At 42.4% G+C, this 14,459-nt stretch overlaps 2 protein-coding genes across 2 annotated transcripts; both read left to right on the forward strand.

Annotated features, from left to right (window-relative positions):
* Positions 1-1,172: 1,172 nt before the first annotated feature.
* On the forward strand, positions 1,173-7,982 carry dlat (dihydrolipoamide S-acetyltransferase (E2 component of pyruvate dehydrogenase complex)). Its single transcript, XM_076102185.1, has 14 exons — positions 1,173-1,583; positions 2,454-2,555; positions 2,642-2,766; positions 3,021-3,165; positions 3,933-4,059; positions 4,243-4,421; positions 4,544-4,691; positions 4,806-4,873; positions 5,325-5,444; positions 5,728-5,835; positions 5,956-6,074; positions 6,422-6,584; positions 6,732-6,868; positions 6,956-7,982. Exons 1-14 carry the CDS (start codon positions 1,329-1,331, stop codon positions 7,083-7,085), a joined length of 1,926 nt encoding a protein of 641 aa, XP_075958300.1. The 5' UTR covers positions 1,173-1,328; the 3' UTR covers positions 7,086-7,982.
* A 269-nt stretch (positions 7,983-8,251) lies between these two features.
* LOC142960372 (immunoglobulin superfamily member 11) lies at positions 8,252-14,351 on the forward strand. Its single transcript, XM_076102186.1, has 7 exons — positions 8,252-9,896; positions 10,841-10,995; positions 11,555-11,621; positions 11,754-11,885; positions 12,826-12,981; positions 13,628-13,750; positions 13,833-14,351. The coding sequence occupies exons 1-7, from the start codon at positions 9,833-9,835 to the stop codon at positions 14,033-14,035; spliced, it is 900 nt and encodes a 299-aa protein (XP_075958301.1). The 5' UTR covers positions 8,252-9,832; the 3' UTR covers positions 14,036-14,351.
* Positions 14,352-14,459: the final 108 nt, after the last annotated feature.

Consider the following 14,459-nt stretch of genomic DNA (forward strand, 5'->3'; position numbering starts at 1 on the left):
AGCAAGGCGTAGGAACGGAACGGAACGGAAGGGGGGGGGGGGATCGAGGACGCCGGCGTCCTCGCGGAGTTGAACAGGCAAAACCCTTGTCAAATAAATGAGATGATACAATGTGATGATCACAAAGACATTTATTTATCATGTGTATGTAAACCTGCATACACAACAAGAAGCCCAACAGGCTTTCCCACGAGCGTTGGATGTTTCGTCGCTAGGTGTCGCTTTATTTTTGAAGGCTTCATTCAGTGCTTCGTTTGATAGCATTAGCCCACATTCCACACACTGAAAGTGTTAAGAAAGTCAGGATTGTACTTAACACTGCTGCCCTCTAGTGGTTAAATCGTGTAATGTTTATTACTCATTAAATGATTTAACACTGCTGCCCTCTAGTGGTTAAATCGTGTAATGTTTATGATTCATTAAATTATTTAACACTGCTGCCCTCTAGTGGTTAAATCGTGTGATGTTTATGATTAATTAAATGATTTAACACTGCTGCCCTCTAGTGGTTACAACTGACTGACACATTACCGCCACCAGGTGGTGGGAAGCTATATTGTAACTGAGCGTCTCATGTAGAACAGTAATATCTCTGGTGTCTTCAATTGATAACCTATGCGGTCCCGCGGCCCTTGCGGCCCAGAGGTGCAAAACTGAAAGTTTTTTGAGGCCGTCTAGGTGGCGTTCGCGGCCCCATGGTTAAGAATCACTGGTCTAGGAGACAGTGGAGTTTTACTAATGAATGGCTATTGATAGACAGTTAAAGTCTTTAATAAAAATGCCTAAGCATCTTCATTTTCATCACTGTAGAATATTTCACAGTAGATGGAAAAACTCCCATCTCTCTGCTGACTTTTGGAAATGTATTCTCTATTTCATGTCACTTGGGATGGGTCGGCCCCTGAAACCTGACTGAGCTGTTCAGTCATCACAAACTCAGCTCAAACACACAGGACTCCATTTGAAAGTCTAGCTCAGTCCCCAAAGTTACCAAATATGCAAAAAAATGTCAAATAACCCCAAATACTCAGGCCCGGTCTATGGATAAATGTATTCTCTCATTCAACTAGCAACAGAGTTTAATTCAGCATGGCGGTGGTATTTGGTGATTGAAATTTGAACGGACACGGTTTACGACATGTTTACGACGCCTCTTTCTAAGCTACGGCAGGACAAGGAGGGGAGCCGTAAAGCGTTGTGTTTTGGACTGGAGGAGGTCATTAGAAAGTGAGGAGTAAGTACGGGCTACACAGAGGATATATCTGATGCCGGTGTAAGACAAACACATAATTCAACAGCTCTGTTTTAGTGTTTTCAACCGCTGCGACATGCTCCGTCTCATCCTGCGGCTCAGGCCGTCCTCCGGGCTGCACTGTCCCCGTGCCCTCCTCGTCGGGCCTGCTTCGCTCAGCACCCGCTCCGTGCCCGGGACCGGTTCTCTGAAGCGGCTTCACTGCGGAGCGGGGTCCCGGTCAGTGTGTGTGGGCTCTGGCTTCAGCCACAGGGGGACTCTGCTGCGGTGTCACCAATTGACAGGCAGCTATCAGGGCCAACGTTTCTACAGCCTGCCGCCGCACGTGAAGGTAACGTTAACGGCATGACCTCCCTAGCTAGCATGTCAGGTAGCCCTGTGATGTACCAAGCACACTCTGACACTCCTGTAACAGTTAAATACAGATGCTGCACGAGGTTTAAACTGTACATTTTAATTCAGCAAACTGTTTCCTAGCTGTAACGTTACCAAAATATAATTGTATGTCATTAGGTGGCAACATTTCAGCTGGGTACAGTGGTAGTTGAGTCATATAACATGGAGGCTTTAATCAGTTTTATATGACTTCAATGCATTCAGGTTTGAGTTACAAAGTGCTCCCGTAATCCGGTGAAGTCAGCATGGGTCCTGTCATATGTGTTTTACATTATCACACATCTATACGTTATTCAATGTCTTTGGTGCAGCAGATACACTTCAATGTTATTCAGGCTCACCTCTCTCACTAAATGCGACCCAAATTGAGACTCCGCCTTAGTTGTCAGTCTGTAGCACACCAGCATGTAACGTTATGTAAACATAACACACATAATACGGCTGATTCTGTAACTTTGATAACAAATTGCAATTAATGTAGATCTGCCTGGGACCGCCTCTTCAACATGATGTGTCTTTACATACAGCACTTGTGTTTATCTGCTATCAGATGTTATGCAACCTTGGAAATTACCCCAAAAACATTACAGATGTGGAGAAATGCAGCTGTATGTGGGTCATTTATTGTGAAAGGGAATGAGCTGATGGTGATGTAATTACAACCCCTGACAGCTGCCAGTATTTTGCAATGCCCCATCATGAAGCCAGGTCTTCTTTGATATTTGGTTATCCACCAGGTCAAATATGGTGTGTCTTCATGACTCTTTTATTTTTGAACATCTGGACTTTGTTTTGTGTTCTTCAGGTGGAGCTTCCTGCGCTGTCCCCCACCATGCAGACGGGAACGATAGCACGCTGGGAAAAGAAGGAGGGAGAGAAAATCAGCGAGGGCGAACTTATAGCTGAGGTTAGGACCCGTTTGTGTGCGTGTTCCCCGTATTATTGTAGGAAATTGTCACTACACGGTTTTTAAAAATCTTTCTATCTTTGTAGGTGGAGACTGACAAGGCCACTGTTGGTTTTGAGATACTGGAGGAGTGCTATCTGGCAAAGATCCTGGTTCCTGAAGGGACCAGAGATGTCCTCATTGGAGCTGTGATCTGCATCACGGTTGACAGGTCTGTCCTTCGACAATGTAAACAAGCTGGAAACCAGGGTAACCTCACTATATAGGACAATTAATAATTCGTCTGCAATATTCTCTGGGTTTTCCTGTCCAAACACATGCAGGTTAGGATTGTCATGATCAGTTTGAAAGCAGTGTGCATCCTATGCACTGTTTTATAAATGAGACCCCGTGTCCTTTAGTCTAGATGTGGTTATGCTTCGTGTAAACGTACGTCTCATATTTGTGTGTATATTTTCCCGGCAGCCCTGACCTCATCTCAGCCTTTAAAGACGTAACGTTGGAGTCTCTTCAAGCAGCCGGTGCCGGTCCTTCCCCGGTGGCCTCCACTCCTCCTCCTGCTGCTGCTGCTGCTGCAGCCCCGGGCAGCTCTTACCCCCCACACATGAAGGTAGGCTCGTTCTCACAGTACAGTCCGGTGTAGAGCATGTGACGGGCTGGATGTGACGACAGATCATTGTGTCTACTGCATGTTGGAGCAGGAGTTTCTGATCTTCTCTGCATTTATCAGAATATGTCTTGTGAGGTTTATTGAAGTAACAGAGTATGTTGAAAATGCTTTGTGTGTCATCAAGTCTCTAAAGCTAACTTTAAAATGTTGATATTAAGCTGTTAGCTCTGTTGAATAATTCCTAAAGAAGGTTGGACCTTCATGCCTCTAGATTTAATCAGTTTTAAGGAAGCATATCAAATATAACGGCAGGGATTCCATATTTCTTTGTTACCTAAATTATTCTGTCACGGTCTTTTTATATTGATGAAAAACACACGCTTCAACCAGAGATTCTTATTATTTAAATATCTCTTTGCTATTGTTTTGTGGTGGTTTCTGTTTGGAAGACCTTTTTTTCTCGCTGTATGTGATGTGTCAACCTTCCATCTCATGTCACATCCAGCTGGTCAGGTCGCCATTGTTGCTGAGAATAGAAACAAAATGTCATCAGTTGAAGACATTATATTTAGGTAGGAAAGGTGTTTGTATCATTTCATCAGACGAATCAGAGAAGCTTTAATTCGTCAGAGTCTGCTCTTTCTAATGTCTCCGACCAGACTCAAACTGGGGAGGTCACAGTTACATCATTTCTCCTGTCGCTCAAGCTTGTGTGTGTGTGTGTGTGTGTGTGTGTGTGTGTGTGTGTGTGTGTGTGTGTGTTGCAGGTCACACTTCCTGCCCTCTCTCCCACCATGACGATGGGAACAGTGCAGCGCTGGGAGAAGAAGGTGGGAGAGAAGCTGAGTGAAGGAGATCTGCTGGCTGAGATCGAGACCGACAAGGCGACCATCGGTAAACCTAAACTGACCAAACACTGCAGAGCACTACAGAGTTGTTTAACATTTGATAAATTGTTTTAGTTTATCAAATGTCCCAAATCAACTGTCTTATATCCTGAATACCAGCCTGACAAGAAAAAGCTCACCGTGCTCAACATGTCCCTCTTAATGTGTGTGTGTGTGTGTGTGTGTGTAGGCTTTGAGGTGCAGGAGGAGGGATACTTGGCCAAAATCATGGTGGCAGAGGGAACTCGGGATGTTCCCCTGGGAATGCCGCTCTGCATCATTGTAGAGAAAGAAAGTGACATCGCCGCCTTCAAGGATTATGTAGAAACTGGAGTGACCGAGGTTTCCACACCGGCTCCAGCACCAGCGGTGAGACACTCGCTGAACAAATGTACCCAAATACTGCCAGAAACACCCTGAATTTGCCTCTATTTAGATGTACGTGATTTCTTTGACTGTGATTTGTGAGCGTTGTGTGTTTTATGTTCCAGGCTGCAGCTCCAGCTGCTGCTGCAGCAGCACCCAGTTCTGCTCCCACAGCCGCCGCCCCGGCAGCACCCAGGAAAGGTCGCATGTTCGCCAGCCCGCTCGCCAAGAAACTCGCCGCCGAGAAAGGAATTGACCTGGCACAGGTCAGCGGTAAGTAACCAAGACGCAGGTAGTGACGAAGATCCTTATTGGAAGAAGATGACTTATTTAGATCCAGAGAAAGCAATAGTAAGATGTTTGATGTGCTGTATAACGTGTGTTCAGGCTCTGGTCCTGATGGGCGCATCACCAGGAAAGATATTGACAGCTTTGTTCCACCAAAGGCTGCACCCGTAAGTGGCGCGCACACTTATTCTAATTTATTCATCCTGTGTAATCATATGCAGCAACTTTACATTTCTATTGCTGATTATTCATTATCAAATATTTGAATATATGAATGTAGTGCTCAAACAATTTGCTGTTTAATTGAAAAATCATTTTGTCATTCATGAAGCAGAAAATGACACTTTCATTGTTTTTGTCCGCTAAAATGAAAGACAGTGCTGCTTTTTAATGTTTTTTGGGTTTAAAACAAAATCTGCAATTTGAAGACCTTGAGCTGTGTGACGTTGTGAAGAACACTTTTCAATTTCAGACATATGGAAAAGGTTTCTCATCATTTTGAATTTGTTTTTAAGTTAGAATACGCTAAAATGTTTACGTCTTCAAGTCCTGAACGTTCTCGTGTCCTGCTGTCTGTGCCTCAGAGTATTGTTTTAATGAAATGATTTCCGTTGGCAGGCCGTAGCTGCTGCTGCTGCTCCAGCTGCAGCCGTAGCTCCGGCTGCTTTTACACCGGCTGCAGCTCCTGCTGCACCAGCTGGGACCTTCACAGACATCCCGATCACCAATATCCGCAAGGTGAGAGTAAACACACTCACCTGACTGTTGGACGAGGACTTCCTCTCCTCTGATAGCAGTCGGGTATAATTCCTGACTTGGTGTTAGTGTGAATGCTGTGAGGCAAACACCCTGAGGGGGCTCTCAGAGTGTAGCTCTGTTATCTTTGACTTGTGCTTCCACATTCTGTGCTGACGACAGGCAGTACTGCATTTATCAACACAGGCTCAGCTAACGCACCGTATTCCTCTCCATGATGAATTATGGATCAAAGCTTCAGTGCACAAATGCGTCTCTCCTGCAGGTCATCGCTCAGAGGCTGATGCAGTCCAAACAGACGATTCCCCACTATTATCTGTCCGTAGATGTCAACATGGACCAAGTGCTCGAGCTACGGAAAGATCTCAATGCTGTGAGTTTTTATTTATATATAGATGCGCAACACAACGACAGACAAGAAACTCCTTATTTTTCCTTGAAGCAGAATGATTATTTCCTGTGTCTCTAAAACCACCTCGCCTCCGCTCTGCAGGAGGTGAAAGCCCAGAATATCAAGCTCAGCGTGAATGACTTCATCATCAAAGCCAGCGCTCTGGCCTGCCTCAAGGTACCCGAGTGCAACTCCTCCTGGATGGATACGGTCATCCGCCAGTGAGTAAACACACGTGAACAGGCACCACCAAACACGTGTAATATATACAGTAAACAGGGATTGTGTTCTCTTGGTTTGTAGATCGGATCTGGCATGAGCTGGTCAGAGTACACAAACATAAACTTATCAATGATTCATCGATCAAATCTTCTACTCTAGTAACCTTTGCGTCTTTACATTTTGTCTGCAGTTGATTGCTGGATATTGGTCTCTAAAAGTGTAACTGCACTATTGTGCCAGTAGGAGGCACTCAACTCACAGACATTTGGTTTTTCAGTTAAGAAACAAACGTCACCGTGAACACATTTCTGTGCTTATCGTCTGTATTGACTTCAAACGTTTCCAGGAATCACGTGGTGGACCTGAATGTAGCTGTGAGCACAGCCAGTGGTCTCATCACGCCCATAGTCTTCAACGCCCACACCAAGGGACTGGCTGCCATCAGCTCCGATGTGTCGGCCCTCGCTGCCAAAGCAAGAGAAGGCAAACTGCAGCCGCACGAGTTCCAGGTACGACACAGGATCTGATTCTGTTGAGAAATGTCATTTTTTTTTAATTATAAGTGTTGTGGAATGATTAGTTTTATGCAGATTTCATCTATCTAGTGAAGTGGCAAATTGAAACGGTCCTCGTCAACGTGTGTTTGTTTCCACCAGGGAGGTACGTTCACAATCTCTAATTTGGGAATGTTTGGCGTCAAGAACTTCTCTGCGATAATCAACCCCCCTCAGGCCTGCATCCTCGCCGTCGGGGGCTCGGAGAAACGTCTGCTGCCTGCCGATAACGAGAAAGGGTCAGTGTCGTGACTACAATACTATGTAATACATGTTGGACATTTTGCATTTCAAATCTGACGCAGCGTGCGTGTTGGATCTTGCAGGTTTGACGTCGCCAGCATGATGTCGGTGACGCTGAGCTGCGACCACCGGGTGGTGGACGGAGCCGTCGGCGCTCAGTGGCTCGCAGAGTTCCGCAAGTTCCTGGAAAAGCCCGTCACCATGCTGCTGTAATTGGACTGAACTGCCGTTAAACTGCAGCAACGGGCAGCGGCCTCTCGCGGAAGTGATCCGATTGGTCTGAACTGGTCTGGATCCTCCTGTGATTGGCCTGCCTGCCACCAGGTCACTCCCAGTTACCCTGACGGGGAAGAGGCAGAACTTACACCGCTTACCTGTCTCTCTCTCTCTCTCTCTGTCTGTCGCTCTCTCTCTCTCTCGCTGTCTGTCCTGTCTGTCTTTCTCTCCTCTCTTACTCATACACTATTTATTGAAGCCCCTTTTCAACAGAACAGAATTAGGTTTATTTTATCCTAGAGTAGAGACCGGTCACATGTCACTAAAACATTGAGACTGTTTTACAAAGGGAAGAGTTACATGTCCAACCAGCAAACGTATTTATCCCAAAAAAGTGTGTGTGTGTGTGTGTGTGTGTGTGTTTCTACACGTTTTAGTCTGAGTTTGTTTGAATGTGATAAAGACAATGAGAAGTGGAGCTCTCTGTTGGTTCTTTTGAGTAAAGGGTTGTGATGTTGGTGCTAAATGTATGTTCACTTTGAGACACAGTTCAGATCTACACACACACACACACACAAACACAGTTGAAAGGTTGAGTGTGTTTTCCGTTGGTTGATGCTAGAGTGTGTATATAACACAGTGCTGTGTATATATACTGTAAATATATATAAACGTTGTTTGGTTGAACGGAGCTGTGTTGAGGCCTCACCATATAACTTAATATCTCTACAGTCCTGAAAGATAACAAACACTCCTAAAGGAAGGAATGAATGGTTTTGCCAATTTATTGTCTAGTCTCAGACACTTACCCTGAGAAATATTCTATATTTCACTGCTGCAACGCACAAAGCTGGTGCTGGATGTTATCTGTTTGAATAAAGTGGAAGAAGTCAATCTTGTGCCATATGCTCTTTGGTTTTGTTTTTTATAAACTGACTTATTGTAAGAGCTCAGTTTAAGCTCAGTGTGATCAAACAAAATCTAAAACTTTTTGGAAATTTGTAAAACAAATATTTCAACTAGAACTCCCAAGAAACTGCCCTGCCGAACATTTCCCTGTTGCAACATATAAAATCACCATAGTAACATGTATTTAAATGAATAAAGGAAAAGAGAAAGGTGACATAATAAAAGGTCAAATTTGAAAACCTGAAGAAGTCCCATGTTGCTTTGTGGCTCTCACCTCAAGAAACCTTCTTTTAGTCCAGCCTGACTTTAATTTTTAGCTGTTGTGTTTATTCAAGTGAAATATTATTGATTTAATTTCCTCGCCCCGTTTCTACTCCAACGCTCCACTAATTAGTTTTGGTTAATAGCATTAGTGGACCGCTGTTGCCAGTAAGCCGTGTATAACTCCATCACCGTTCAGTCATTAAGACACTCCCACAATCATCACAATGCTCATTTGTGTAAAGCAATTTCCTCGTGTTCCCATATGTGGCTGATTAAACTTTTATAGGTCCACTGACTCCAATGTAAACATGTGACATTTGGTTGAGACTGGAGAAGCTAAACTACTCTGGAACATATTTGGATGATCACTGGAGGACTTGGCAGACAGATCGACTTAAGTGGGTCATGAATAACTAACACATTTTATGCAAATCCATCATAAAGCAGCCGTGGCAGCATTTTGTTTAGCCCATAGGTCATAACTAAGATGATGTCCTTATCACCAGATGACTTGCTGCAAGTGTCAAAAACTAATCTTTTCTTTTTTCCTCACACCAGTGACAACCCTCCTTAGCTGCCTCGGATCCATAAATCACTCTGCACGGATAAGTGTGAAACACACTTTTTATTTTTTTTATTTTAAAGAACCAAAGAGCTGATTTGGGACTCTGCGGGGTTCTGTTACCCAACTGCAAATCAGGGCAAAATTAGAAATGATAGATGACGGTTTATTATCTCCAGTGTCAGAATAACATGTCAGCAACATTGAAAGTACTCTAAATTGATTAGTTTTAGTTAGAAATACCTTTTTTCATATTTCCCGGAGCCTAAGATATTGAATTAATAGCGTTATGTTACAAATTAATTGATGGATTATGATTTTTTTTTTGTAGATTTCTGTCGGTTTTCTCTACCGGTCCTTTAATCATTCCAGCAATTATGAATAATACTTCCCGTCCTTAAATAGAGACTATGTAGCTTTTATAAAAAAAACAGAAATAACACAATTCTCCTCTTAGAAAAGTTGAATTCACAAGCAGTGAAAGACACACTTACTGTATTTCATGCTCTCAGGAGTTTTGATATTATTGTCTACTTGTGTTACATCACATTTGAACATGCTTCAGATAAACATTTAAATTATTCTATCACAAAAGTAAAACTATTTACTGAATGAAGAAATTGTTGGGGAATGCATCCATGCCAACAAAAGCTAGCCGCTATGCACTCCATCACCCTGCGGCATTATGGGCATTATGCCTGATAGTTCATGTTTTCTATGGAGCAGCTGCAGTAATTTATGTTTCACTAACTAATTAGACTACAAGCTGACCCAGTATAGCTCCCAGCGCAGTACGTTTGAACATTAATAAGCCTATATGAAAGATTCTTATCTGACAACTTTACAAACAGACGGAGAGAATAAAGCGAGAGTGAAAATAGAGGAGGGTGGGGTTGGTTGTCCTGCTCAATAGATCACACATGCATGGCTGGTTTTCTTTGGTCACCAGCTCGTACACACGGGGGGGGGGGGGGAGAAAGCTGCCTCTCCTCTCTGCTTCCTCTCAGCTATGGGTTCTTCTGGAAGATGGATGCTCTGGACCCTGTGTGTGTGTTTCACTGCTCTGGAAAATGGTGAGTAGGCCCGCATGCCGTCCGAGGCTTTGACACAAATTCAGGAAGACGAGATGAGAATCACGAGGTGATTTTGTACACACTGCCGTAGCTTCAAGTGTTAAGTGAGGGATCTGCAAAGCTACACAGATTGCTGCTGCTTGTCTGTAATTCCTCACGTGGATGTTGGTTGAAGATAAGATTGTATACTTGTTAGTTTTGTTCAAATACAGAGACGACAGACTCTTATAATCTAGACCCAAACCCCCTGTGGTACTTGGACATGCATACTAAAAGTGACAGTTTTTTTTGTTTTGTTTTTTACAATTACAATTTAAATACTTAAAATATCCTCCAAGCAATAGAAGACTGTATAACAAAAATGATTTTAATCATAGAGAAGACTTATTAACTATACATTTACATTTGCATTTAGTGCACTTATTTCTTAACTACGTAATAGAAATGAATGAAAAGCCTTTTTAATATTCCGTAAGCCTGTGTTTGTCATATTGAGTGATTTGAAAGGCTTTATACAGACGGGCGTTTTAGAGACCGGTGATCTACATGGAGACAATGTTGAGAATTGACAGTATGTTCATGAACGCATCCCGGTGAAGTGGGCTGTTGTTCCACTCAGTCTGTGATCGGTTTGGCTCACCCTCAAAGCTGTCAAGTGTAATTAACAAACTAATATGCACGCTGAATTCCCACACACACACACACACACACACAAAAGGCCGGGGGGCGAGGAGGGAGGGTCATTATTTCAGTAATGAGGGAGGAGAGGGAGGAGCGCTGCAGTCTGCACGTCAACAGGGAAACTAGGGAAGTTGAAAGCAGGGGAAAAAAAACATGATGGAATTTAAGAAATAGCCCCTGAAATGAAATGTGTCTGGTACTCTGTGACTGATATGACCCGTCTCATTCGTGTTCGTCCTCTCCCACGTTGTTAATCAACACAGCTGCACTCAGGGTGACCATGAGGGAATCTAGTCTCAAGGTGGTTCAAGGGGATGTCGTGGTCTTGCCCTGCTCTTTCTTCACCTCCAGCTCCCTCTCCAGACTCAACGTCATCTGGACTCTGGCTCCCTTCTCCAGTCCTGAAACCCCAATACAGGTCTGAATCCTCCACGCACAGACACCTCAGACAAGCTATCTCATGCAGCAGCCTGATATATACACTCAGGGCCATACATATTTTGGACATTGACACAATGTTTCTAATTTTGCTTATTTACACAACTCCAATGGATTTGAAACTAATCAGTCAATGTGTGGTTTAAAGTGTAGACTTTCAGCTTTAATTCAATGGATAAAACTAAAAAATCACAATAACCGTTTAGGAATTACAGACACTTTTACACAGTTTACACAAATCCACATTTGGTAAAACACACCGTCCTGAAAAACGGAAACTGCTGCAATGTAAATAACGAGCGTTTGGTGAGAATGATTGTTTTCCTGAAAGTTATTTGTCTTCTTCTTTTTATGTATTTATTTTAATTCACTTCTACAACCTGGACTTCACTGCAGGTGTTGGTAAAACACATCTTTCCAAAGGGACACTTTAGTGATTCTGATGCAAACATCCTCATAATAACTTCTATGAAACACAAGGAGACTGTCCATATTTTCATGGTCTGACACTACTTATTAATGTCTGCTGTCACATCCAGGTGATTGTGTACGACCATGGACAGGTGATTGAAGACCCCTCATTCATTGGCAGGGTGGGTTTTACAGGTATGACCAGTGAAATCCAAATTAATGTTTTGTTTATATATATATGATTCTTTGTATTTTTATAATTTCATTGAAATCTTTTTAAGATTGAGTTTAGATTTGAAACAAATCTTCCATGTAAACCAACTGCAGGTATTCCCTGGAGTGCAGATATTGTCGTGAATGACACGCGTGTGTCAGATGCTGGTACTTACCGCTGTATGGTCAATAACCCACCAGAGGCAGCAGATCCCGGCATAGGAGAGCTGGAGCTCAGTGTTCTGGGTAAGTGTTTCTGTGAGAGTAAGGTACTTCAATGATACTTACACATTTGAAGCCATCACTGTTTAATATACTGTGAATTAGAGTCCAATACTCATATTTGCATATCCGGCATTACTGGTGTGGACTTTTTTTTATATCATACAAAGAGAAAAGCCCAACAGGTCAAGATAATCACGTATTTTTAACACTAACAGTGTGGATTTAATCATGATAATAACAGCCCACCACTTTGTTCCAGAGTGAAATACTTTAGCAACTTGTAAATGGATGCCACCTGACTTTTCCTCTAGTGCTACCAGGATGTTGATATTTGACGTTTTAGCGAAATGTCTCAGAAACTGTTGGATGGATTTCCATACAAGGTGCTAGACTCATTCATGTTCCCCTGAGGGTGTATTATAATGTGTTTTCTTGATTTGAAGACCTACAAAACTAATTAAATTCCCATCAATCGCAGCTATAATGTAGAGCTAATTAGCTAATTTTAGCATGCTCACATGCTACACTAAGATTGCGAACATAAACATTAAATCTGCTAAACATCCGCATGTTAACATTATGTTGGCATACTGATGTTAGCATAAATTCAAAGTACCTACTGCCTACCGCAAGTAAAGCCACACAGAGCCACTAGCATGGCTGTAGACTCTTAGTCTTGTTAACAATTGGTTTGTATTATTATGTTAATTTTACAGTTTAGTGATACACTTCCAGAGAAACAACTCACAAAAAACAACTTGTAGAGAAATACAACTTGTAGATTATTGTAGAAATATTATTTTAATGGAAAGGGAAAAACAATACGCAGTACTGAAATATCAGTTCAAGTCTGATTTGCCTGTGAGCCCCAAAGTGGAACATTGAAACAGTGAAATTCTTGCATTTATTTGGAAGAATTCCACTGCAGTTCAGCCTTTTAGAAACTCATCTACTTTCGTAGCGCCACCTTCGCTGCCTGTGTGCCAGTGGGATGGAGACGTCGATATGGGCGGAAGTGTCACTCTGTCCTGCTCGGTGGTGGAGGGCGTCCCCAGTCCTGAAATCCGCTGGGATAAACTGAATCCAGAAGAAATTGCACTTCCCATCAACATGGAGGGTCAGTGTTACACACACACACACACACGCGCACAATCATAATCATCTTGTGTGGAGGTCATTCTTTTTTATTTTAGAGGCCTGTGAAGATCTTAAATATAGCAAAAATGTCAGGGAATTGTTAAGAAAATGATGTACGAGACGACTTAAATTAAATCGTGACTTATAGAAACCTATTTACCCCTCCTTAACTTTTACACTATAAAACACAAATGTAACTTATTATTTCAAAGTGACAGTGTTCAAGAGACTGTTAAAGGGGCGATTTAGTATTATAGACACTATTTCAAGAAGAATGATTAAAATATACGCAGCAGAAGCTGAGCTAACCCGACTTCTATTGTATGGTTTAAATAAAAAAAAAAAAAATGAAAAAGTAAAACTGGACCCTACAATTCCCATAATGCAACTGGAGAACATATTTTTGTCTTTGAAATGCCCACTTCTTTCAAACCGCACAACTCCAGTTTGCACAGCAGTCTTTTAAAAATGGTTTAAGTCTCAAGCCCAAGTCAGGACAACCCTGAGGACATCATTATGACGTCAAAATAAGTAATTTTCACCATTACGCTGATACTTTTAATCCTCTTCTCTTATTAGCTCACAGCTATTGATGTGACTGTCTCTCCTCTCTCTCTCTCTCTTAGGAGATCTGTCAGGCTCCGTCCAGATAGTCAACGTGTCATCTCAGACGTCCGGCCTGTATCGTTGCTCTGCCAATAACCTCCTGGGAACAGAGAACTGCTACGTCAACCTGTCCATTTACACAAGTGAGAGCCTCGTTGTTCACCCATAATCCTCTCCGCCTCTACAGTTTCTTTTTACTTTGTCTTTTTTTGTCTTCATCTACAGCCCCAGATAGTTCCTCAGGCATACTGCAGGGCGTGCTGATCACCTTGTCCATGAGCTTGGTGTTGCTGACGCTGCTGGTGCTCGTGCTGTGGCTCCATCGCACAGGACAGGACGGGAGGTGGAGGGAGAGGAAAGAGGAGGAGGAGGAGTGTTACAATGAGATACGATATACTCCGTCTCTGATGAAGCGTTCATTTGTTTGATTTGTCAACACACACAGGAATTTGAAAAAAGAGAAAGATGCTTCAACCCGGGTTTCAAACAAAAGACTTTGAAAACGTTTTGTTTCATCGAGATAATTTTTTTTTTTTTACGGACTAGTTCTCCCTGCATACCACTGTACCTACTGTACAACACCACACATTTTGAAATAAAGGCCCATGTTTCCAGTAGGTGTAGTATTTGATTTAACGAAGGATCGACAATTGAGCCACATACTGTCAAGTGGTATGTCACAAAATATGCCATAAGAAATGTCATGCCATTAAAAAATATATATATAGTATACGATAAATGACATGCTATACTATGACTATTTTCGACATGCTACAGTTTGACTTTTTCCCTGACATCTTTCATCATACTATACTATGACTAAAAAAAAAAAAAATGTATAAACTATGCTAT

The sequence above is a fragment of the Anarhichas minor genome, unplaced genomic scaffold, assembly GCF_050575085.1.
Source record: "Anarhichas minor isolate MPS153535 unplaced genomic scaffold, ASM5057508v1 ptg000027l, whole genome shotgun sequence".
Lineage (NCBI taxonomy): Eukaryota > Metazoa > Chordata > Actinopteri > Perciformes > Anarhichadidae > Anarhichas > Anarhichas minor.

Bases quoted from the DNA above. Each gene is read 5' to 3' on its own strand.
- LOC142960372 (XM_076102186.1), top strand. From the start codon at position 9,833: ATGGGTTCTTCTGGAAGATGGATGCTCTGGACCCTGTGTGTGTGTTTC. The intron at 9,897-10,840 runs GTGAGTAGGCCC...TAATCAACACAG, and splicing joins TTTCACTGCTCTGGAAAATG to CTGCACTCAGGGTGACCATG. The intron at 11,886-12,825 runs GTAAGTGTTTCT...CTACTTTCGTAG, and splicing joins GCTGGAGCTCAGTGTTCTGG to CGCCACCTTCGCTGCCTGTG.
- dlat (XM_076102185.1), top strand. From the start codon at position 1,329: ATGCTCCGTCTCATCCTGCGGCTCAGGCCGTCCTCCGGGCTGCACTGT. The intron at 3,166-3,932 runs GTAGGCTCGTTC...TGTGTGTTGCAG, and splicing joins CTTACCCCCCACACATGAAG to GTCACACTTCCTGCCCTCTC. The intron at 6,869-6,955 runs GTCAGTGTCGTG...TGGATCTTGCAG, and splicing joins CCTGCCGATAACGAGAAAGG to GTTTGACGTCGCCAGCATGA.